At 34.1% G+C, this 25612-nt stretch overlaps 4 protein-coding genes across 4 annotated transcripts; 3 read left to right on the forward strand and 1 right to left on the reverse strand.

The window, feature by feature from the left end:
* The first annotated feature begins 2449 nt into the window (after positions 1–2449).
* Positions 2450–10499, forward strand: LOC136412497 (ATP synthase subunit alpha). The gene is made up of 3 exons (XM_066395567.1): positions 2450–3883; positions 8576–9462; positions 10436–10499. Exons 1-3 carry the CDS (start codon positions 2450–2452, stop codon positions 10497–10499), a joined length of 2385 nt encoding a protein of 794 aa, XP_066251664.1.
* LOC136412654 (probable cytochrome c oxidase subunit 1) lies at positions 3950–13034 on the forward strand. Its single transcript, XM_066395794.1, has 2 exons — positions 3950–3967; positions 11502–13034. Exon 2 carries the CDS (start codon positions 11622–11624, stop codon positions 13032–13034), a length of 1413 nt encoding a protein of 470 aa, XP_066251891.1. The 5' UTR covers positions 3950–3967; positions 11502–11621.
* On the reverse strand, positions 6520–7679 carry LOC136412673 (nodulation protein G-like). The gene is made up of 2 exons (XM_066395814.1): positions 6962–7679; positions 6520–6794 (listed from the first exon to the last, which is right to left on the reverse strand). The coding sequence occupies exons 1-2, from the start codon at positions 7677–7679 to the stop codon at positions 6520–6522; spliced, it is 993 nt and encodes a 330-aa protein (XP_066251911.1).
* LOC136412498 (probable cytochrome c oxidase subunit 2) lies at positions 10704–11468 on the forward strand. The gene has a single exon (XM_066395568.1). It carries the CDS (start codon positions 10704–10706, stop codon positions 11466–11468), a length of 765 nt encoding a protein of 254 aa, XP_066251665.1.
* Positions 13035–25612: the final 12578 nt, after the last annotated feature.

Raw genomic sequence — 25612 nt, forward strand, 5'->3', positions numbered from 1 at the left:
ATAATGATGTTTCTCTCTGTAGCAATTTAGATAAATTGATTAAACCTAGTTCAGTTAAGGTAATATCAGATGATTCAAGTGAAAAAAGTGATATAGTGCTAGAACCGTTGGAAAGTGGTTTTGCTTTAACATTAGGTAATGCATTAAGACGTGTAATGTTATCTTCTCTTAAAGGTAGTGCTGTTTATGGAATAAAAATTGAAGGTGTAACTCATGAGTTCACTTCAATTCCAGGGGTGAGAGAAGACGTAACTGATATAGTATTAAATATGGGTATGTTGAGGTGTAAATTAAATGGTGCTTCTAATAAATGCTTAAATTTAAACGCTAAAGGGCCTTGCCAGGTATTAGCTGGGATGATAGAAACTGATGATCAATGCTCTATTGTTAATAAAGATTTGTTAATATGTACGCTGGGGCAAAATGTGGAGCTTAACATGACCATATATGTGGCTAGCGGAAAAGGTTATCTTCCTGTAACTAAATATAAAGAAAATGAACTTTTGAAGCTTATGAGTGAACAGGATTTAATTGGTTTTATTCCAGTTAATGCTTTGTATAGCCCTGTCAACAGGGTTTCGTACAGGGTAGAGAACAGTCGTGTTGGCCAAGTGACTGATAAGGATAAGCTGATATTGTCAATTGAAACTGATGGTACAATTTCTCCGAGTCAAGCTGTTGACTCTGCTGCAAGAATATTACAGGAGCAACTTCAGCCCTTTATTAGTTCTGATGTAAGTTATAAAAAATCTCAGGTTTCTTCGTCTAGTGGTGCTAAAGATTTGGGTTATGACCCTGTCTTATTGCGTAAGGTAGATGAAATGGAATTATCTGTCAGGTCTCATAACTGTCTGAAAAACGAAAACATCACTTATATAGGTGATCTTGTGCAAAAGACAGAAGGTGAAATGTTAAGAACTGCTAATTTTGGCAGAAAGTCTTTGAATGAGATTAAGGCAGTTTTGACTAATTTTGGCTTGTCTTTGGGTATGAATGTGCTAAACTGGCCACCTAAGGATATAGATGAGTTGGCTAAACAACATACTGATGAAGATTAGGTGATATATGAAACATGGAATAAAAAAACGTAAACTATCTCGTTGCACTGAACATAGATTATCGACGTTAAAGAATCTATCTATCTCATTAATTAACCATGAGCAGATTGTAACTACTTTACCAAAAGCTAAGGAACTTCGTCCATATGTCGAAAAGTTTATTACAATTGCTAAGAATAAGAATACTTTACATGGTAGAAGACTTTTGCTTTCACGCCTTCATAATAGTAAGTTAGCAGTTGATAAGTTATTAAACGTCTTAGCCAGCCGTTATCAAGATCGTAAAGGTGGGTATTCTAGAATAATAAAATTTAGCACTCGAAAGGGTGATTGCGCTTCAATGGCAGTGATAGAACTGGTTGATAGGGATATTGCAGCAAGAGGTAAGGTTTATAGTAAAAATAAAGAAGGAGGCAAAGTAGTTACACAAAGTTAATTGTTATCATAATTGTTCTTCTTGTGGTAAGTAGGTTACTTTGGCGAGTTATTAGTTTAAGTATATTTAAAACTGAAATGGTATAATGTTATAAAACGCCGTTATCGTTGTAAGTTCGGTGAAATTGACTTAATTGTATCTAAAAAAAAGGAGCTGATTTTTATAGAAGTTAAAACAAGTTTGCTTGGAAAAGAAATACCGATATCTCATCTTCAATGTCAGTCTATTATAAATTCTTCTAAGTATTTCTTAAGTAAAAACCTTAGTTTTTTAGATTATTCAGTCAGATATGATTTATATTTTCTTTCCTTAAAGAGAAGACCTGTTTATATAAAAAATGCTTGGATTGAAGAATGAAAGATTTGTAGCTGAATTAATTTAGATTTACTGGATTTAATATGAAAAAGACCCAATACAATAATTTAGTTTCATCTTACGCTAGAGTGCTATTTCATGTCTCAGGAAGCAGGTTAGGTATTATAAGGAAAGAAGTAGAATTTTTGTTGGCTTTTTTTAAGGATCAACGTGATGTTTTTGTGTACCTATCTCATCCTATGATTTCTTTTGCACACAAAAAAGAAGTGATGCTTTCTATAAATGAGCACTTGAGTGAGAATTTAGTAAAATTTATTATGGTTATATTTGCAAATAAACGCTCTAGTTTATTGATTCTTATATTAGAAAAATTCTTAAGTCTTGCAAGAGAAAATGAAAATGAATTCGAAATTACTATAAAGTCAGCAGAAACTTTAAAGGAATCTGATATAAAAATAATTACTGAATCTTTGAGCTTTCTTGGTAAAATAATAAAAGTAAGCAATGTGGTTGACCCTTCTATACTAGGTGGCTTCGTAGTTAGGTATGGTTTTAATTTGATCGATGCTTCGCTAAAAAGTTACTTGGATAGGTTAGTTGACTTAAGTAAAATGGAAATATTAAAAGTAAGGAATTTTGTATGAAGAACAGTATGAATGTTTCTGAGATAGCAAGTATAATAAGAGAAAAGGTTGAGACGTTTGATAATCCTATAAAGCGGGAAAATATAGGTGAAGTAATTTCAGTAACAGATGGTATCGCATTGGTTTATGGGCTGGAAAAAGCAAAATTCGGTGAAAAGGTATTTTTTGCAAGTGGTGTAGAAGGAATAGTTCTCGATTTAGATCATGATACGGCTGGAATAGTTGTGCTTGGTAATGACCGTGATGTGAAAGAAGGGGACGTTGTAAAATGTAGTGGTGATGTTGTGCAGGTGCCTGTAGGGCATGAATTGTTAGGGAGAGTTGTAAATGCGTTGGGCCATCCTATGGACGACGGTGGGGAAATTAGAGCCAAAAACAGAATGGATATAGAATCTAAAGCGCCAGGCATTATTGATCGTAAGTCTGTGCATGAGCCACTGCAAACAGGAATTAAAATTATAGATTTGCTAATTCCAATAGGTAGAGGGCAGCGTGAATTAATTATTGGTGATAGACAAATTGGTAAAACTACTATTGCGCTTGATACTATTATCAATCAGAAGAAGATTAACGATGAGGTAAACGAAAATCAAAAAGTTTACTGTGTTTATGTTGCTATTGGGCAAAAAATTTCAACAGTAGCAAAAGTGGTAAATAAGCTGAAAGAAGGCGGAGCATTAGAGTATACAACTGTAGTTGTGGCTAGTGCATCTGACTGCGCGCCTATGCAATTTTTAGCACCTTATGCTGGTTGCACTATTGGGGAATTTTTCCGTGACAATGGAATGCATTGTTTGATTATATATGATGATTTATCTAAGCATGCTGTGGCATATAGGCAGATGTCTTTATTGCTCAGACGTCCTCCTGGTCGTGAAGCTTACCCTGGAGATATATTCTATGTACATTCTCGCTTGCTTGAAAGAGCTGCTAAAATGTCTGATAAAAAAGGGCAGGGTTCTTTAACTGCTTTGCCAATTGTCGAAACTCAAGCTGGTGATGTATCTGCATATGTGCCAACAAATGTTATTTCAATCACCGATGGGCAGATCTTTCTTGAGTCTGAATTATTTTATAAAAGATTTCGACCTGCAGTAAATATAGGTTTGTCAGTTTCACGGGTTGGTTCTGCTGCACAACTAAAGTCTGTGAAGAAAGTTGCTGGTTCTATAAAGCTAAGCTTAGCTCAGTATAGAGAATTAGAAGATTTTGCAAAATTTGGTTCTGATCTTGATGCTAGTGTTCAATTATCCTTGAATAAAGGTAAATATCTTGTCGAGTTATTAAAGCAAAAACAACATTTACCTATGTCAATAGAAGAGCAAGTAGTGCTGATGTATATTTTTTCTAACCTATATAATCAGTTAAGTAAAGTACAAATAAGTTACATTAATAAATTTGAACATGATCTTATTAATTATTTTCATACTGTACACCCTGGGGTTTTAAAAAAGTTGTCAAATGACATGAGTGATGATATAAAAGGTGATATTTTTAACATTGTGAGTAATTTCGTTACTCAATTTAATTGCGTTTAGGTGGTGATTATGGCTTCATCCATTATTAATAAATTTCCTATGACGAGGGAAGGTTTTGAGAATATGCAAGCCGAACTTGAAAAATTAAAGGAAGAAAAACCTTCTGTGATACAGGCTATTTCTGATGCTCGTGATCAAGGTGATTTGTCTGAAAACGCAGAGTATCATGCAGCACGGGAAAGGTTAGGTTTTATTGAAGGCCGTATAATGGAGATAGAAAGTAAGCTCTCACATGCGGAAGTAATAGAAGTAAAAAATTTGTCTGGTGATACAGTAATGTTTGGTGCAACTGTGACATTAAGCATGTTAAGTGATAATAACGGTGAAGTGGAATATGTTTATAAGGTTGTAGGCGAATATGAAGCTGATGTTTCAAAGCAGTTAATATCTACTAGTTCACCACTTGGGAGTGCCTTAATCGGCAAAAAAGTCGGTGAATATGTGGAAGTGACAGTGCCAAATGGAGAGAAATTGTATAAAATAGTTAAGATTGAATTTAAGTAAATTATTATGGTACAGGCCACTTATGCTTCAATGAGTCTACCAGGTATTTCTTCTGTGGAAGATGTATTAGAGGATGCTCGTTCCGGTAAATTATTCATTTTAGTTGATGATGAAAATAGAGAAAATGAAGGCGATTTGATTGTCTTAGCTGAGAAAATAAAGCCGGAACATATGGCTTTTATGGTTAGGTACGGTACAGGGGTTGTTTGCTTAGCAATGACTAAATTTCACATGAAAAGGTTGGGCCTTGATTTCATGGAAAAGAAAAATATTAGTGAAAATCATACCGCATTTACTACATCAATTGATGCACGTTATGGCATTACAACCGGTGTTTCAGCAGAGGATAGAACGAAAACTATACATGCTGCTATCAACAAGGATGGTACTCAGGATGACATCATAACTCCAGGTCATGTTTTTCCTGTAATTGCACATAAAGGTGGGGTGGCACAACGTGCTGGTCATACTGAAGCGAGTGTTGAAATGGCGAAGTTAGTAGGGTTTGATCATTCAGCAGTTATTTGTGAATTAGTGAATGATGATGGCTCTATGATGCGCTTACCTCAGTTACTTAAATTTGCTGAACAACATAAAATTAAGTTAACTACCATCGACAAACTTATCAGTTACGTTAAAAATTTAAACTAGCGTTTATAAATTTGTATAATTTAAGTGTTAAAGTATAGAATTCCTATAAATTATACAAGCACAGAATTTTCATGTTTAGAGTTGCTAAGTTTTTGACCTTATTGTTCTTTTTTGCATATTATAATAATGCTTACTCTATTAACATTATTAGAGATAGTGAAGTGGAAGCAATAGTGAAAGAGCTAGCGCAACCTTTATTTTTCGCTGCAAACATTGATAGTGACCGAATGAAAGTTTTTATAATTAATGATAATTCGATTAATGCTTTTGTAATTAACAACAACAGTATTTTCATTCATTTAGGACTTTTACAATACTCGGCTAAACCTTATGTCCTGCTTGGTATATTAGCACATGAGATTGCTCACATATCTGCTGGTCATATATTGCAAATGAGTAATGCTATGGGTTATTTTCAATCGATAGCAATGATTAGTTATATGGTAGGATTAGTTTCTAGTATTATCATTAACCCTCAGGTTGCTGGTGCAATTTTGCTTAGTGGTGTAGCGTTCAGTTCAAGGCTATTTTTTAACTATTCTCAAGAGCAAGAAAGTATAGCAGATAGCTATGCTTTAAGGTATCTTGATGAATCTGGCTATGATAATTCAGGTATGAAAGAGATTTTTGATTATTTTAAAAGTATTGAGCATGAAAACACCGAGGAATATTTCCGCACTCACCCACTTAGTGAGAAACGCATATTTGCTGTACAAAATTATAAGGTCAAAAACAACGTAAAACCAATTTTTGCGGATAAGTTACTAAAGTTTGAGCGTGTGGTTGCAAAGCTAGACTCTTTCTTTGCTCCTATTCATGTGTTATCTAATAAATATGAAAATAGTTCTGAGTATGTAAATGCTATAGTTTGCTATAGGCAAGGAAAGATAGAAGAGGCTATTGCTAAAATGAATTCATTGATTCAAGAGTCACGCAATGACCCATACCTATATGAATTAAAAGCAGAAATGCTATACAAGGCTGGAAACTTAAGTGAAGCAATAAAAATGTATGAAGAATCGCTTAGGTATTTATCTGAGAAAAACAGTTATTTAGTAAAACTTGCATTATCTCATACTTTATTATTACACGGTGATGCAAAAAAGGCAATTTTTTACCTGGAGCAGATTTTGAATGTAGAACCAAATAACGCTTTTGTCTGGAAGTATTTAAGCATTGCATATAAATGTGAAGCTGATACGGCAATGCATTATTTTGCTTTGACAAAAAAGGCTTGTATTGAAGGTGATTTAAAGCAATTTGCAAAATATGCTGAGCTAGCTGTTAAAACTTTACCAAAAGATAGCCCTTATTTGTTGCAAGTTGAAGATATGAAGCGATTTAATGGATAACAAAAAAGCATTTCTGTACTTTTATGGGTTTCTCTTTCCACAATTTTCCAACATATCTTTTGTTCCAGCGCTTACGTTGGGCATAATTTTCGTTATGATAGTTTTAGCGCCAAAAAATACACCACAGAACATGCCTAGAGCAAAGAGAGCTGGCCACGGCATCCTGCCAAATATTGCAAGCAAAGCTGCACCAATTATTACTACCGTCATAAGTGGACCGCCTATCCCCCAAACATAACCAATAATATTGCATATTACTTTAGTTGTGTCATCCATATCAGGGTCAGCTGCATAACCTGAGAAAGAGAAAAGCAATACTACGCAAAAAACACTAAAAAATTCCATTATAGAGCTCATTTTTTTGCCTCTAAATAATAAATTAACGTAAACCTACACATATTTTTGTTTTAAAGTAAAAATTATAATTTGTCCATACATAAGTGTTGCTACATAAATAACCCACCATTAATGTTAAGCACATGCCCTGTTATATATTTTGCTTCATCACTTGCTAAAAATAAGACCCCTGCTGCTATTTCTTCCCCTGTTCCCATTCTTTTCATTGGAATATTATCTAATATTTTTCCCTTTTGTCCTTCATTTAAAACTTCAGTCATTTTAGTATCTATAAACCCAGGAGCAATACAATTTACTGTTATATTACGACTTGCAACTTCTTTTGCTATAGATTTGCTCATAGCTATTATTCCAGCTTTAGACGCTGCATAATTTGCTTGCCCGGCGTTTCCTGTCAGCCCTATTATTGAGGAAATATTTATAATTCTTCCCCAATTATTCTTAATTAGCTTCCTGCATGCTTCTCTACTCAGCTTAAATGTAGAACTCAAGTTAATATCAATTACTTTTTGCCATGTTTCATCTGTCATTCTCAATAATAAACTGTCTTGCGTAATGCCCGCGTTGCATACAAGCCCGTCAAAGCCTTCCATCAACTCACTTGCTCTGTTTACTAGTTGATTTACTTCCTCAGCATTTGATAAATCACAAGGGAGTACATGCATGTTTTTTTCATATTGTTTAGCAACTTCTCCGAGCACTTCTTTTTTTGTGCCAGAAATACATAAAGTTGCTCCGGCTTTGTGCATAATTTTTACAATTGCTTGCCCTATTCCGCCTGATGCGCCAGTAATCAGGAACTTTCTGCTTTCCAATCCAAACATAATAACTTTATATTATCTTAATTCCTAACAGAATATTGACTGGTTGGCAATAGATTTCTTACATAATATAAGTAACTCAGATATTCACAAAATAAAGAAAAAGTTATAATAAGGTTAAACGTCAAAAAATTTTAAAAACATAGTTGATGCAGGAATTGTTACTAAATAGTTTATTCTGGTGCTCTACAGTCTAAATGGAATGCTTAAATTATAGATTCTTTGTTTTTGTGTGTTATCTTGAGTTAACACAAATTCACAGTAGTATTATGATCAGTAAGTTAAAAAAGCTTAGCACTGGATTTTCTTTGACAGGCTTGATTGGCCATAGTGATAATATAAATATGCAAGGAGCAAAAAATAAAAAGAAGAAGTACCCAAAGTTTTTGGATAAGACGTTCGCATTGATTGATGCAGTGATAAATTTTATTTTAAAACGCGAAAGTAATAACGTAAATGAAGTTCTGAGAGTAACATGGGGACCACTATTTTTTGGCCTGGTAGTAATACTTATCTTTTTTGGGATAGGTGGTATTTGGTCGGCTATAGCTCCAATTGACGGTGCGGTGCATGCAAGTGGAGAAGTTATTGTATCTTCAAATAGAAAAATAGTTCAACACTTGGGCGGAGGAATAATAAGCAAAATTTTAGTAAAAGATGGTCAAGCAGTTAAAAAAGATGAGCCTCTAGTTTTGTTGAGTGATGTTAACGAGAAGGCGAATTTAAGTATCATCAAAGAGAAGCTCTTATCATTTTTAGCAACAGAAGCAAGGCTTCTTGCAATCAGAGTAGATTTGGACACGCTCGAGTTTCCTGATGAGGTTAAAAAATTATCTCACGATGAACTTGTAAATAAAGCGATAAAGAATCAAGTAAAGTTGTTCAACTCTCAGAGAAAGAGCATATTGGGAAAAACAGACATACTGCAACAACGTATAAAGCAGTTAAATGATGAATTAGCGGGGCTAAACTTTCAACTAAATGCAGCTCATAAGCAATATGACTTGATAACTGAGGAGTTGGAAACAAAAAGACAATTACTTGATAGTGGCCATATAAGCAAACCACACATTTTAGCTTTAGAAAAGCAGTTTGCTGAAATTGAAGGCAGAGTTGGACATTACCGTTCTGCAATATCTCAAGTGCAGCAAAAAATTGGAGAGAACGAATTAGAAATTATAAACGTGAGAAATGATTCTCAAGAAAGAGCAAACGCTGAACTTAAGGAAGTTAGTACGTCTATTGCAGACTTGAAAGAGAGACTGATGGTTGCTGAAGATTCATTAGCACGTACAATAATTAAATCGCCTCAAGATGGGATAGTCACAGATATAAGATACCATACTGAAGGTGGTGTTATACAATCTGGAGTTCCGATCATGAGCGTAGTGCCATCGGATGATGACCTAATAATAGATGCTAAAATTCAGACCAGAAACATAGAAGAGATACTGTCAGCACAAAAGAAAGATAGCAATATAGTCTCTATTGATGGGCTAGAAGGGCTAAAGGTTAAAGTTCGTTTAAGTGCTTACAGTGCACGTCGTTTAAGTTTAATTAATGGTATAGTAAGCAATATTTCTCCCGATGCCCTTGATGATCCAAGGCTAGGGCGTTATTATTCAGTACGTGTAGTGATACCAAAACCAGAGCTTGCTCAGTTTAAAAACGTATACCTATACCCTGGTATGCCAGCAGAAGTGTACATAGTTACTCAATCTCGTACTCTTTTATCATTCTTGTTTACGCCTATAATTGCAACAGTCGATAGGTCTTTTATAGAAAGGTAGATTAGAGTAAATAGGCTTTTTTCATAACGGTGCTAAGGTCTTAGAGTGGACTTTTTGCATAACAAGCCAGTTTTGGCAGCGCGTAGCCGTCATTCAGTAGAAACGAAAAAACTTACTTGACACCCTTCGCCAGTCCCCTTATCATGAAACTGAAGCTATTTATTTATCTTCGCAATCTGTGCAGGTTAATGACAAAAAACTTAGGGTATTTGGCGTCTCATGTTTAATTTTTCGCACTACGTGCATCGCATGTCTTTAAAAATTCTGGGTTTTTACCTATATAAGCCGAAACGCGCTTACAAAGCGTTTAAGACAGCAAAAAACGTCAAATTGACAAGAGAGAATTTGAATGCTAGCTACTACGGGGTTTCTTTGCCTTTTTTCCTGCTTAGTAAATTTCTTAAACACTTGCGGTGTAGGTTAGTTGCAAGTTAAAAGCAGCTAAATCGCTCTTAATCAAGCGTTTTAGAATAAAAAAAACGCCGATATTTTAGTACGTAGTAAATAGCCAACCACCACGGGGCTTCTTTTGCCTTTTTTTTCGTTTGGTAAATTTCTTAATATTTATAGCTAAACGACAATCGTCATCCCGCTACTTGTTAGCGGGATCTATGCTTTGAGATACTGCGAATGAATCGCGGTATGACGGTTAAGTAAGGGATCTATGCTAAGAGATGCCAAAGACCTTCATGAAACTTTGCCCATTTGGCTTCTCTAAAGATTTCGTTTACAGAATCTAGTAACTCAGCTATGCAGAATGAAAAAAGTTTGTATGGTATATAAATAGTGTGTTTTTTTTGTAATTATTTTCTATAATACGCAAACCTTTGGTTCAGTAAATGCTACCATAGGCATTAAAAGTTAATTAACAAACTGTAATACATAATGAAATAAAGACACTTGTAAGATTTTGACCTTGCAAATCATAAACTTGTCATAAAGTTTAATAGTGTCTGTTACTGCTTTTAGGTGTGAGGCTAGAGGGTTATTAGCAGTAACAGACACTATTAAACTTATTATAGAATTTACTTAAAGTAAATACTTAATTTAAAATATTATAATATTTTTACTTACAATAGATTTATGTAAATGCTTTTTTCCTCAAATTAGTATTGTACTATTATACTTGTTGAATGCTAAAAAATTATTAACCATCACTAATCTCTATTTGCATAGTAAGTTTATATATACTATTATACAGTATATCATTTAGTTTTACAGCAAACAAACAAAAGATATGGTGAAGTTATTTGCACTATTGATAATATTTTACTCAAATATATCTGTTGCCTCTGCTCCTGCTTCTTGGCAATTTGGATTCCCTGCTCCTGCAACTGAAGTAATGGAGGCTGTAGTTAGGTCACATTCGTTTGTGATGCTTGTGATGGTTGCAATAATGCTTTTTGTGTGGGCGCTGCTTGCTTATGTAGTATTTCGCTTTCGTAAAAGCAAAGTGGCAAACGTAAGCCAAACTAACCACAATGTCCTTTTAGAAATTGTTTGGTTTGTTATACCAACGATTATTGTTGGAATATTAGCCTTTGAAAACGCTAAATTACTGAAGCTACAGGAAGAAATACCGAAAGCTGATATAACACTGAAAGTTATTGGCCATCAATGGTATTGGAGCTACCAATATCCAGAATATCGGGGTGTATCATTTGACAGTTATATTAAGGGAAAAGATGACTTTATCGAAGGAGATTTAAAGCTATTCTCTGTTGATAACAACGTCGTTTTACCCGTTAATACTAATGTTCGTTTACAAGTCACAGCAGGGGACGTAATACATAGTTGGGGAGTACCGGCTTTTGGTGTGAAAATTGACGCAATACCAGGAAGGCTAAATGAAGCGTGGTTTAATGTCAAAAAGCCAGGTGTTTATTACGGGCAGTGCTACGAATTGTGTGGTCAAGGCCATGGATTTATGCCAATTGTTGTTGAAGCAGTAAGCAAAGAAGATTTTAATAAGTGGATCGAAAATAGAAAATTAGTGAGTTAAATTTGGAGTATAGATATGAGTGACGTACCAAAGGGCATAAAGCGTTGGTTATTTTCCACTAATCATAAGGACATAGGGACACTGTACATTATTTTTTCCATATTAGCTGGAATTATTGGTGGGTTATTATCGGTGATTATTCGCACTCAGCTAATGCACATTAATATACTTAACAATAACTATCAACTATATAACGTAATGGTTACAGGGCATGCGTTGATAATGGTGTTTTTTATGATAATGCCAGCCCTCATGGGAGGATTTGGTAATTGGTTTGTGCCTCTTATGATCGGTGCACCCGATATGGCATTTCCTCGTATGAATAATTTAAGTTTCTGGTTATTAGTGTCATCTTTTATTTTGCTCATTCTCTCAGTGTTTATTGGTGAAGGTCCAGGTACAGGTTGGACTTTATATCCACCTTTATCACAGGTAATGTCCCATCCAAGTGCAGGAGTTGACCTTGCTATACTTGCACTCCACGTTGCTGGTATGTCGTCAATTGTTGGGGCGATCAACTTTATAGTTACTATATTTAACATGCGCGCAAAGGGCATGTCATTAACTAAGATGCCACTATTTATTTGGTCTGTCTTGCTAACAGCATTTATGTTGATTGTCGCCTTACCAGTGCTTGCCGGTGCTATAACTATGCTTCTTACTGATCGCAATATTGGCACTTCCTTTTTTGATCCTGCAGGTGGTGGTGACCCTGTGTTATTTCAACATTTATTTTGGTTTTTTGGTCATCCAGAAGTTTACGTAATTATTTTTCCTGCATTTGGCATCATAAGTCAGGTTGTATCAACTTTTTCTCACAGACCTGTATTTGGTTACATAGGGATGGTTTATGCAATGATAGGTATAGCAGTATTTGGCTTTATGGTTTGGGCTCATCATATGTTCACTGTTGGGCTTAGTGCTGACGCTGCTGCATTTTTTAGCACTACCACAATTTTTATCGGTGTTATAACTGGTGTAAAAGTCTTTAGCTGGATTGCAACTATGTGGGGTGGAGCAATTGAGTTTAAGACCCCTATGCTATTTGCACTAGGTTTTATTTTTATGTTTGTTGGCGGTGGCATAACGGGAATAATTCTTTCTCATGGTGGAATAGATAAGCTCCTGCACGACACCTATTATGTTGTTGCTCACTTCCATTATGTCATGTCACTTGCTGCATTATTTGGAGCTTTTGCTGGCTTTTATTATTGGATTGGTAAAATGTCGGGTAAACAATATAATGAGCGCTTAGGTCAAATCCATTTTTGGCTTACTTTTATTAGCACCAATATCACTTTTTTACCTCAACATTTCTTAGGATTAGCTGGTATGCCAAGGCGTATACCTGATTATCCTGATGCGTTTATCCCTTGGAATTATATATCCTCAATTGGTTCGTATATGTCCTTTGTTTCAGTTATGTTTTTTGTGTTTATAGTTATACATCTCTTTAAATGGGGCAAGAAAGCTGGAGATAATCCTTGGGAAGGTGACACCTTGGAATGGACGGTATCTTCACCACCGCCTTTTCATACTTTCGAAAAGCCACCAGTGGTAAAATAGAATGTACACAAGTGTTTTGCTAAATGTTGAATCAACAATACTGGATTTTTGGCGTTTGCTGAAGCCAAGGATAATGTATCTTGTGGTATTTACTGCAGTTGCTGGTATGGTTACTGCACCAGGTAGTATGCACCCTTTTCTAGCACTAATATCTCTTATATGTGTTGCTCTTGGCTCAGGATCTGCAGGTGCTATAAATATGTGGTATGACAAAGACATAGATCTGCTCATGGAAAGGACAAAAAACCGCCCTATACCTTCAGGTAGAGTTTCTGCAGAAAGCGCGCTTGAATTTGGTATAACTCTTGGAATATTGTCAGTATTTATCATGGCAATAGCAGTAAATTATATTTCTGCTGCTTTGCTTGCAGTTAGCATATTATTTTACGTTTTCGTATATACAATTTGGCTAAAAAGGCGTACTCCGCAGAATATCGTTATCGGTGGTGCAGCAGGTGCTTTTCCTCCAATGATTGGCTGGGCAGCTGTGACTAATTCTGTCAGTTGGGAAAGTTTCATTTTATTTTTAGTAATTTTTATGTGGACTCCACCACACTTTTGGGCCCTATCTTTAAATAAGTCTGAAGACTATGCAAAGGCATCGATTCCAATGTTCAATATTGTTTATGGTCCGGAAAAAACAAGAAAATATATATTAATTTATAGTGTGTTGCTGGTGCTAACTAGCTTGCTTCCAGCTCTATTTTTGAAAAAGGCTTTACTTTATTTAAGCATGGCAACCTTTGAAGGGTGCGTTTTTATTTGGTACGCTATATCAATTCTCAGATTCAAGAACCACAGCTCACAGAAAAAAATGTTTTCTTATTCAATTTCTTATCTATTTTCCCTATTCGCCAGTGTTATTTTTTGTTCTATTGATTTATTTTAGTTATGAAAGAACGGCAGAAACATAAAAACTATTTTTTACTTTTCCTTTTGGTAATGCTCGTTGTCACACTTTTTTTTGTTTCTATAATAAAATTTAAAGGTGCAGCTTAAACTACCTTTAGAAATTGTGCTTTCATAAAAGCAACTATATACTTTATTAATTCATTACAGTTAAAGATGAGCAAAAAGGAAGTGATAATATACACGGATGGAGCGTGTTCTGGTAATCCTGGAGCGGGAGGATGGGCAGCTATCATATTATTTCAAGATTATAGAAAGGACATTTATGGTAGAGAAGAAAATACCACAAACAATAAAATGGAGTTAACAGCGGTGATCAATGGGCTGAAAGCGTTAAAATTTTCTTGTAATATTAATTTATATACGGATAGTCTTTATATTAAGCATGGCATAACAGAGTGGATAAATAAGTGGAAAATGAATGGTTGGAAAACAAGTAATAAAAAATCAGTAAAAAATATGGAATTGTGGAAAGAGCTAGACAACGTTGCTTCACAACACGAAATTGATTGGAAGTGGGTTAAAGCACACAGTGGCGATAAGTATAATGAGGAGGCTGATAGTTTAGCAAGAAAAGCAATAATCGATGCTTAAAAAAATTACTATATCACTTTCCATAGTTCTATTGTTCATATTGTGCTTCTTTACTTTTTTAAAGCCTTTAGAAATCAATATTAATTATATTAATTTTTATGTTAAACATAAAATATCAAAAATATTTGTTGGCTCAAGCGTTAATATGGAGAATACCTCAGTTGTTTGGCAGAAAGATGCGTATTTAGTCATTACAGATTTAGCAATAGCAAATCCTAATTTTACTATAAAAGTTCCTGAGCTTTTTGTACATTTTAAGTTAAGTTCCTTATTTAAAGCTAGCACAAATCTCTCTCAGGTTTCAGCTGATAATGTGCATGTATATATCAATCAGAAAGAAGCTGACTTTAAAGCAGTAAATTTTAATCTGCAAAACTCAGTAAAAACAATAAGGGAATTTTTTTTTGACTTAAATGCGGATTCAAAAATTGAATTTACTAACATCGCTATTGATAAAAGCACAGAAGATGAATTTTTTATTGATAAATTATATATAGGGAAGGGGGAAGATTTTAATGTTTTAGATATTCATGTGAATACAAAAGATGGAAAGGGATTTTTGGATGATTTATCAATTACGATAAAAAATCGCAACAATTTGCTAAATGTGTACGGGACATTTTATGATCTAAAATTGGGACTATTGAGCGAGTTTTCTACATTAGTTAAAAGCTACAATTTGGACAAAAATATAGGATTCAAAGGAAGCTTCTCAGTGAAAATTAATAAAAAGGATGAAATTGTAGATGGAAATATATACGTATTGAATACAGAAAATTATTTGAACAAAAATTTGGCCTTAACTAATGTAAATATAAATTTAACATATAGTGATGGAATTATTAGTGTAAAAAACTTTCATTTTAAGTTAAATGGCACGTATCTCTCTTTAATAGGCAAGATGAACTTTAGTACAAGCCATGCTTTGCTTAGAATTAATATTAGTAAGTTTGCTGCAAAGGATTTATGTACTTATGTACCAGATAGTGTAGTGAATAGTAAATTTAAAAGCTGGTATTGTGATAATATTGATGGGAATGTTTTAAACACAATTGTAAGTTTCAATGGCAAAATTAAAAATTTATTTAATGACGATCTGTCAGATATCGTAGTAGTTGCTGATATAGAAAACGGTAGCGTAAAATTTGATGAAGATTTTGAGCAAGTAAAGGAATTAAAGGGTGATTTGATCATCAAGAATAACGATCTTAAAATTACTGTAAATAGCGCTAAGTTTCAAAATTTCACTATTAATGGTGGTGATATTGAAATGAAATCTCTCGATAAGGAAAATTCAGTTCTAACCATTAATGGCCAAGCTGTAAGTGATGCTTATGGTTTATATGAGCCTATAAGATTTAAGCTGGATGATGTGGTGAAGGTTGGAAGGGATAAAGTAAGTGGAATGGCAAAATCCGTATTTAATTTTCGCATTTTTAATCTAAACGTTGATGACAAAAAAGTAGATTTTTCGGCCAATTTTCATTCTGAAATTGACAATTTGGCCGTCTATAATGCAAGTCTTGGTAAATATGATATTAAGCTTAATTTTGGCAGTGACTTTATAGATTTAAATGGTATTGGTATGGTGAATAACACACAGCTATTATTTGACCTGAAAAGTAGCAATAGGAATGAAAGTTTCGCCTGGAATTTGACCGGAGATTTACCCGCTCAAATGCTTAATTTTGATGAAAATATAGGTGGCTATGTCAATACAAATATAGAATCGGTGATAAATCAAGATAAGACGGGGCATGTTAATGGTAATATGGATTTATCAGAGCTTGAATCACGTTCAAGTTATTTTGGGTGGAAAAATCGTTTTGAAGATCACAATAAAATTTTGTTTTCTACAAGGTTAAAAGGAGTAGGTGAATTGTTAATAGACAAATTAGATGTTGTAGGAAATGACCTAGATATAAAATTCAGCGGAAGAGTAGAAAATGGAAATTTATATTTAAATTCTAGTAGCTTTAAATTGCCTGATAATGATTTTAGTATAGAAATTGAATCAGGTAAGGAAAAAAATGTTATAACTGTTCATGGTGAGGAAATTAACTTAAGTGATATTTTAGGCTTGCTTGGTAAAAACAGTAATGGATTAAACAAAGATATAGAGATTAGTATGAATGTTGACAATGTAATTATGAAAGAAGGCATCGTTATCAAAAATGCTAAGCTGAATGTAACCTGCACTAAAGGTAATTGCAGTGGAAGTCAATTTACAGGGCAGTTTCTGGAAGATAGCAGCAACATACTAGCGGAATACAGTGGAATAGGGCTCGAAATATATGCGGATAATGCAGGTATACTTTCGCGTTCCTTAGGCATTAGTAAATCAATTAAAAACGGCAAATTGTCTTTTTATCTCTCTCCTCAGAGAGAAAGTGGAGAACATTATGGTACGTTATCCATTAGCAATTTCTACATCAAAGATGCTCCACTACTCACTACTTTATTATCGATGTCTTCGCTTCCTGGTATTGTAAATGCTATAAAGGATGAAGGTGTATACTTTTATAAATGTAATGTACCTTTCTCATACAAAGATGGCTCTGTTGAAATTGAAGAATCTTGGCTTGAAGGAGCGGAATTAGGTATTAGCACTAGCGGTAAGCTCGACATTAGAAATTATAAATTCCAAGTTGAAGGACAAGTAATACCAGCATATTCAATTAATAAATCTTTGTTAAAAATTCCTATAATTGGGAAACTTCTTACTGGCGGGAAAAGTAGGGGAATCATTTCAATAGACTATAAAGCAAGTGGTGATGACAAAAACAATAACGTATCTGTTGATCTTATCTCTTCGCTAACTCCAAACCTATTAAAGAGGTTATTGGGAGTGTTTGATCGCATTATGACAAAAACTAACAAGGCTATTGTCAGCAATTAAAGTGGTGTGAAAAAGAAATTTGGTTCGATATGACCAAAAGGGAAGTAATACCACTCCCTTTAACCTCTCTATATTTGCTGAACAACTAAAAAGGGTAGGGGAGTGGTTGTAAATTAGCTATATTACATTAGCCCATCAGATGAGTTGTAATGGTTATAATTGTCTGATAAGTGATCTCTAACATCGTGACCTAACTCATTGGCATCAGGCTTGACATCGTGATCTAACTCATTAGCATTGAGCTTAAACAAAGAAAGATTGTCATCAGATTTTTCCTCTTTAGACCCAAATAGCCATGAAAAGAGTGATGAGATAGAATCAATAACGGATTTAATTGCTGAAAAAATATTGGATAAGAGGGAGTGTTAAATAAACTGTGTCAAACCGAAAAACAAAGTAATAATTGATATAAAAAAATGGAGGTTTGACATGAGTCAAAAAATAGCAAATAGAACTAACGGATTGGTAGATTACAAAGAACTAGAATCAAATATTTTATCATCTATCAGAGAAGGTAAACCGCTAACAGGAAGGGGTGGAGCATTAACACCATTGATAAAAAGGCTGTTGGAGGCAAGCTTGGAAGGTGAAATAGAAAATCACTTATCAAATGAAGATGAAGAAATGCGAAGACTTTGCGCACAAGTGCAGGGTCGTTTGAGCTTTTAACGCCAAGAGATAGAGAAGGAAGTTTTGAACCGCAAATAGTCAGAAAAAGACAAACAAGCCTACATCCAGAGCTTGAAGCAAAGGTATTAAGTACATTTGCCAGTGGTATGGGCTATAGAGATATAGCGTCACATGTCGAGGAAATTTATGATCACAAAATATCGGCAGCAGAGATATCCAGCATTACTGATAAACTGCTACCAGTAATCAATGAATGGCGCAACCGTCCGCTGCAAGCGATTTATCCAATAGTTTTTATGGATGGAATGTTCTTTAAAGTGAAAGAAGATGGACGTTGTGTAAGTAAATGTATGTACAATATATTAGGTATAGACCAGAATGGCAGAAAAGAAGTTTTGGGCTTTTATTTAGCTGAAAGCGAAGGAGTTAACTTCTGGTTAGGGGTGCTAAATGATCTCAAAGAAAGAGGGGTAGAAGATGTTCTAATTGCATGTGTTGATGGTCTAAAAAGCTTTCCTACAGCAATAAACAGCGTATTTCCTAACGCAGAGGTACAGCTATGTATCGTGCATCAAATAAGGAATTTACTAAAATATGTATCGAGCAAAGATGTAAAAGTTTTCATGAATGATTTGAAAAAAATATATCGTGCTACAAGTAGAGAAATTGCTGAGAATTACTTACTTGAGCTGGAAGAAAAATGGGGAGAAAAGTATCCATTGGTTGTAAAATCGTGGCAGAACAATTGGGAAAATTTGTCTGGTTATTTCAAGTATTCTGGCCCTGTTAGAAGCCTAATTTATACTACCAACCCAATTGAGGGGTTGCATAGACAGATCAGAAAATTCACTAAAACTAAGGGTTCATTTACCAGCACAAATGCCTTGTATAAACAGGTATATTGTGCTATAAAGAAAGCAGAGGAAAAATGGACTATGCCTGTACATGACTGGGCGTTAACCATCTCTCAGCTTGATATTTTCTTTCCTGGTAGATTGAAAATTGAGTTGAATTAAAAATGCGGTTTGACACAGTTTATTTAACACTCCCAATAAGTTTTTAGCTATATGGTATCTAAAATAATAAATGCAATACAGAACAACTTGTTAGTGTGTTTTCCAACAGAAACAGTGTATGCTCTTGCTTGTAATGCATTAAATAATGAATCTATAGGAAAAATATATCAGATAAAGAAACGCTCTCAAAATAAACCACTGTCTATATTTGTTAGTGATATTTGCAGCTTGATGAGAATAGCAAAGCTAGAGAAAAAGTATATTGGTTTAGTAAATCACTTTTCTCCTGGACCGATTACCTATATTTTACCACTTAAAAACAATAATATATTGCCAAACGAATTCTTTAAAGATAGTATAGGCATCAGAATCCCTGATCATCCTATTGCAATTTCAATACTAAACAAACTGAAAGTTCCAATAGTTGCAACTAGTATAAATATTTCAGGAGAAAAAAGTGTATGTAAGGCAAACGATATACCACAATCCATTAAGCAACATTTATCTGTAGTGATTGAAGATGACGAACTAGTTTCTGGTATAGAATCTACTATTATTGACTTAACCGAAGATAAGATTAAGGTTTTAAGGGAAGGTGCAATTTTATTACAAACAGTAAACAACGCATTTCCAAACTAAGATCTATAGGAGAAAAAATGAAAAGAGTAATAGGTCACAACCAGGCCAAAAAAAAATTAATGAACAACTTATCTGTTCAGTCTTGGCTGATCTGTGGTAAAAAAGGTATAGGAAAAGCAACACTTGCAAAATCCTTCTCCAATTGGTTACTCATAAAAAACTATAATGAAGTAGCATTGGACTTACACATTGTTGAAGGTGATACTATCGGAATAGAAAAAGTCAGAGAAATGAAAAACTTTTTACACTTAAGTCCCATTCAATCAGAACACAAAATAGCTATAATAGATAGCTTAGAGGCAATGACTAATAACGCTAAAAACGCAATATTGAAAATATTAGAAGAGCCGCCAAAAAATTCTAAAATATTTATAATTAGCCATAAGCCATATGATATACAAACCACTATCTTGTGTAGGTGCTTTCAGCTGAATTTACTTCCATTAACTTATGATGAAACAAAGCAAGTTGCTTCATCTCAATGTAAGTTTGATGATCAAACGTTTGATGAAATGATTACTTTATTTCCTGGAATGCCAGGAATGATAATAAATGCAATAAGTAGTGATGCTTATGAAGCATACAAATGCTTTTATAAATTTCTTCATGATTTAAAGAATCCCAATATGATTAATAAAGTAATTAATAGCGAAATCGAACTAGAACTAGCATCATATATAATTCAGGCCTTCATTTTAGAAAGCATAAAGAGAGAGGTAAATGGTGTTGAAATTCTGCTAAGTCAGTGGAAAAAAATAGATGAACTTTTCGTTGCTGCAAAGCAACTCCACTTAGATAAAAAGCATGTTTTAGCTAATGTAGTTAATATCATGACATAAGTTTACAAAGTATAATACTTTTAACATAAATTCATGATAAAATTCTGTTAATTTAATACTCGAAGTATATAATTTGACTGATAATAAATTAACTGTATGGCAATCAATAGAAGTTTTGACGAAAGCCATATTGAACATGCAGAAAAAATTAAGCTTAATTAAGAATATAGCTTCAGATCAAGACGTAACCCTAGAAAAAGGAAAGGAGTTGTTAAGCGGCATTTATGAAGCAAATTTTAAGCTAAATAAGACAATCAATATAGCTGCTTTACCAAGAATTGGCTATCATATGCTCAATGATGAGCTTGTTGTACTTAATCATATTACGGAAGAGGAAGTAAAGATTCCTAGAGATTTTCATTACCTTAAAGTCGTTAAATCCGATCATGATAATTATAAATTAACGTTTTGTAATTTTTTAGGTAATGAGTTTTTTGAATATAAAAAGTATGATCCACAATATTCTGGCGTTTCAGATGAATATAAATTTGTGGATTTTGGTAGTGTAAAAAAGACTCATAATCTAAAATTTAAGGAATATGTTGGTCATGCACCTAAGTTTTTTGCTGCAGAAGGTCCTATTGAGCCTGGATCTCAAAACCACGCAATTGATCTATTTAGGCTAGTCAAAGATGGTAAAGGTAGCAAAGTGGGAACCCTCGCTGATGAATTTGGTTATTTTGATGATCAAAATAAATTACATTATTATAATTATCACAAAAGTGCTGAAAGTAATATTTACAATCCTGAAAATTTCAGTATAAAAATGATAAATATAGATGTGAGCAAAATCGACAAATTCTACCTTATTGCGGAACAAGGTGATATAATCATTCATCCTATTTTGGAAAATTTAGACATATTTTAAAGTTTTTTAGAGTATCTAATCTTGTTGTTATTATAATTGGATTTGGTAGCATTGTGTTATGGAAGATAAATTGCTTGAATCAGTAAAAAACAAAAGTTATTTCAGTAAAGCAGTCGAATGGTATTGCCATAGGTATCTGTTTTGTGTAGCAGAAAGATCTTGGATGGCATTAATAGTATCGCTTCTCCTAGTATGTATATGTTTATTAACATTAAACATATACCTGTTGTTTCCTATTAAAAAAGATTTAAATTTTGTGAAGTATATGAACCACACAGAAGATGAGTTCTCTGCAATGCATAAGCTTAGTTTCAGTAAAAAGGAAGATGAATACACTTCCACAGCGAGGTACTTAGTAAGTAAATACATTGAAATATACGAGTCCATTAAGATCGTTGAACCGAAGTACCAAGAAAATTTTATAAGAAATAATTCTATACATAAAATCTATCAAGGCTTTCAGGAAAAAACGAACAATGAAGCTGTTTCATCCAAAAGAAAAATTGCCAACATAAATGTAATAACATTATCTATTGATCGATCGACCAAGGACTTAGTTACATTTGCTGGAAATGCTACTGTAGTTTTTGCAACCGAGCAAAATAAGGGGGTGAAAAATCAGGCTGTTGAGATTAGCTTCACTTTGTCGAATATAAAAGCAACTCTGGCTGGTATAATACCATTTAAATTTATTGTTAATGGTTATAAATACAGATAATCACATTTAAAATATTACTTGGTAGCTAAAAAAAATAACCAAAGTGCACATAGCAGTAATAACTGAAGGTAAAACTAGAAGAATTGGCGTTTTTTTAATGAAGTAATTCTGAGAAGGTTTTAAGAAAAAGGCACTGTAAATCATCGGTAAAAAGTACAGAGCGTTGAGTATAGTACTAACAATTAACACTAGAGTTACAAACACAGAAAGTATTACATTGCCAGAGTTGAAAACAGCTTGAAAAATGAGAAATTTACCCCAAAAAGTTGGAGCAGGCGGCACCCCTATCATAGACAACGCACCTATAGCAAATGCTGTCATGCTAATTGGCATACTGCGTCCTATACCGTAAATCTTATCTATATATTTCTCACCTGCTCTCGTTATTATTGCTCCGGCAACGAAAAACAAAGTGATTTTTGCAAATGCGTGGCAAACTAATTGAAAAATTGCAACCCTCATGCTGAGCTCACTAAAAATTGAAGCGAACAATATAATATATGACAATTGAGAGATGGTAGAGTAAGCAAGCAATTTCTTTAATTCTTTTTGCTTTAGTGCAATCAATGATGCAGTAATAATAGTAAATCCAGCAGCGTACGGAAGCCACCCTCCAGCAAACCAATTTTGCTGCACAAAACGTTGCATGTTATCGACGCCAAAAGTGTATAATATAACTTTTATGATGATGAAAACTCCGGATTTCACAACAGCAACAGCATGCAGTAGTGCACTCACAGGAGTTGGTGCAACCATTGCTTTTGGTAACCAAAAATGCATTGGCATTAATGCAGCTTTTCCTATTCCGTAAATTAGCATAGCAAAACACACTGCAATAAAAGTGATGAGTGAAGTATCAAATTTGAATATTCCACCACTTACAAAGTCTAAAGTATGAAATTCATTATATAAAAGGCCTATTGCAGGAAAAAATAATACCAAAGAAGAGAAAAATAGCACGCCAAAGTAATAGCGTCCTGCAATCATTGATTCATTTGTTGAGTTGTAAGTAACCAGAGGGTATGTACTAATAGTTAGAAGCTCATAAAAGACAAATGTAGTGAGCAAATCTCCAGAAAAAGCAATAAACATTGCACAGCTAATCGATATTGAAAAAAAGCATAGAAAACTTGAGTGATTGCTATCAGCATAGTTATTCTGCATATAACATATTGCATATATACTGGTTAGTATCCATAAAAACGATATCAATAAACTGAATATTACTCCGGTAGACTCTAGCTTTAAACTAATGTGCAAATTATTACCAAAATCCATGAGGATAAATTGAGAATGATCACCATACACCCAATATAAAGTGCACAGACACGTATACGCAAATAGAAGTAGAGAAGAAGTGACAGTAATACTATTGTTCACTCTGGGCCATTTACCAGTAAAAAAAATAGCTAACGCACTTAAAAGTGGAATCAACGCAGTAATTAATAAATAATTCTCAGTAATAAAAAATGGTAAGGAAAGATACATTAACATTAAATTTTTTGTTTAGGTAAAGTTAGAATTATACTCAAATCATAGAAAAACCGCTATGTTTTTTTAGTTATTTGTGTATGCTATAGCTATACTGCGATTTATTCCAGTTATCTAAGTGGAGAAAGTCACCTCTCCCCACTCGACTTCAAAACCGGACTAGTGACTTTCACCACATCCGGCTTCTCTCTAACTTGGTGTTTGTTATACATACTTCTTCATGTAATTAACATTTCAAAGCTTGGTAAATTTGTTTTTATAGCTCAAATACAGCATTCTCTATATTACTAGAGAAGTCGTATTCATTCATACCTAACACTTAATGTTGGCTCATAACATATTAACCACTACTCACAACTTTACCTTCCAAATTACAGTGTCCACGTCAGCATATCCTAAACATTACTTTAGGCCTTGGCTTCTTAGACAATCCCTCATTATAGGTGCATACGGGTGGCTCCCTGCTTAAAGAATAAGAGCATCTATAATGTTACTCCGTTCCATGAAATTGTTTCATGTTAGACTTAGGTTCCAACTTTTTGCCGGGAGATGGGAAACATCTTAATCAGACCAGTCAAGTTCTAATTATCCACTTTCTCCGTACCTTTTGGTCTATGCGTTAACCAACCTTATTTCGCATATCGTTCGTTACGACAATTCAGGCATTGGTTCCTCTCGTAACCATATCTAACTCTGTTTGCAGGGATTCACTATAAGGTTTAGTGTTACCTGCTTTTATCTCATGCTTGCATCCTAGAGGTTGCCACTCTCTAAAATGTGAGACATACATTACCCACGATGTCTAGGGAAGATGGAATTTTACCATCACAAAATCACGACTTTTGGGTCGCACCAACTGTACGAACATTTGTTTTTGTTAAACACAACAAAGATGTCATCCCTGTCTGGGATCCAGGAAAGTTTGCTTGTGAGCAAGCAAACTAGCATAGAAAAACGTTTTCGATGAGATTGCAGAAACCAGTGTCTGGGCACTGGAATGACACCATTTGCTGTGCAGTTTACCTTTAAAAATGAATGTTCATACAGTAAGCCATAAGATGACAAAAGAGTAAACTTTATCTGTGTGAGCTATAGACGCAAATTATAACAAATGCAGTAGCGTAATCTCCATCGTCACTCAGAGAAAGATGAATTTTGGAGATAAAATCCTTGCTAACGGTAAGATATGGCTTGCCTCTTACATCATTGTATATTTCTATATCTTTCATTATAATACCCTGACCACTACCTCGTGCTTTAACAAAAGCCTCCTTTGCTGCAAAGCGTTTAGCAAAATACCTTGCTCGCATTTCTTGACTATTATACTTTCTACTTAGCTCTATTTCTTTTTCAGTGTAGATTCTATTGAGAAATTTTTCCCCGTATTTTTGTAATATCCTCGATACTCTTGGTATATATACTATGTCAGTGCCGATACCGTGTATCATTTTGTGCTAAAGTGATTTATTGCTTCTTCAATCTGCATTTCCTTTACCTCTCCAGTTGCTCTATTTTTTACTTCAACTATCTTTTCATCTATTGCCTTTTTTCCGACAATTATTTGCCACGGCAAGCCTATCAGATCCATTCTAGAAAATTTTACTCCTACACTCCCTTCCGTATCATCGTAAAGCACTTCATCGCTTTTCAAAGCTTTATATATTTTATCTGCAGCCTCCGTTACTTTCGGTTGTAAATTGATTAAACCAATTCTGAAAGGAGCTACCGATTCTGGCCAGATAATTCCTTTATCATCATGAAAAGCTTCTATTATTGCACCAACAAGTCTTGAAACCCCAATGCCATACGAACCCATATGTATATTGACATTTTTTCCATCTTGAGAAGTAACACTTGCCTTCATAGGCTTCGAATATTTATCACCAAAATAAAAAATATGCCCTATTTCAATACCCTTACTAACATTTAACTGTTCTTGTGATATAGGGCAAGTCTCAGGATCATGCATATCATC

The sequence above is a fragment of the Euwallacea similis genome, chromosome 12 (assembly GCF_039881205.1).
Source record: "Euwallacea similis isolate ESF13 chromosome 12, ESF131.1, whole genome shotgun sequence".
NCBI lineage: Eukaryota > Metazoa > Arthropoda > Insecta > Coleoptera > Curculionidae > Euwallacea > Euwallacea similis.

What these genes read in the sequence shown, in the direction of transcription:
- LOC136412497 (XM_066395567.1), top strand. Translation starts at nt 2,450, where the DNA reads ATGAAGAACAGTATGAATGTTTCTGAGATAGCAAGTATAATAAGAGAA. An exon ending in TTATTAATTATTTTCATACT is followed by an intron (nt 3,884 to 8,575) that starts GTACACCCTGGG and finishes TCTCAGAGAAAG; the next exon opens with AGCATATTGGGAAAAACAGA. An exon ending in GATAGGTCTTTTATAGAAAG is followed by an intron (nt 9,463 to 10,435) that starts GTAGATTAGAGT and finishes TACTGCTTTTAG; the next exon opens with GTGTGAGGCTAGAGGGTTAT.
- LOC136412673 (XM_066395814.1), bottom strand. Translation starts at nt 7,679, where the DNA reads ATGTTTGGATTGGAAAGCAGAAAGTTCCTGATTACTGGCGCATCAGGC. An exon ending in GCATGTGCTTAACATTAATG is followed by an intron (nt 6,795 to 6,961) that starts GTGGGTTATTTA and finishes TCTCTTTCTCAG; the next exon opens with GTTATGCAGCTGACCCTGAT.
- LOC136412498 (XM_066395568.1), top strand. Translation starts at nt 10,704, where the DNA reads ATGGTGAAGTTATTTGCACTATTGATAATATTTTACTCAAATATATCT.
- LOC136412654 (XM_066395794.1), top strand. Translation starts at nt 11,622, where the DNA reads ATGCACATTAATATACTTAACAATAACTATCAACTATATAACGTAATG.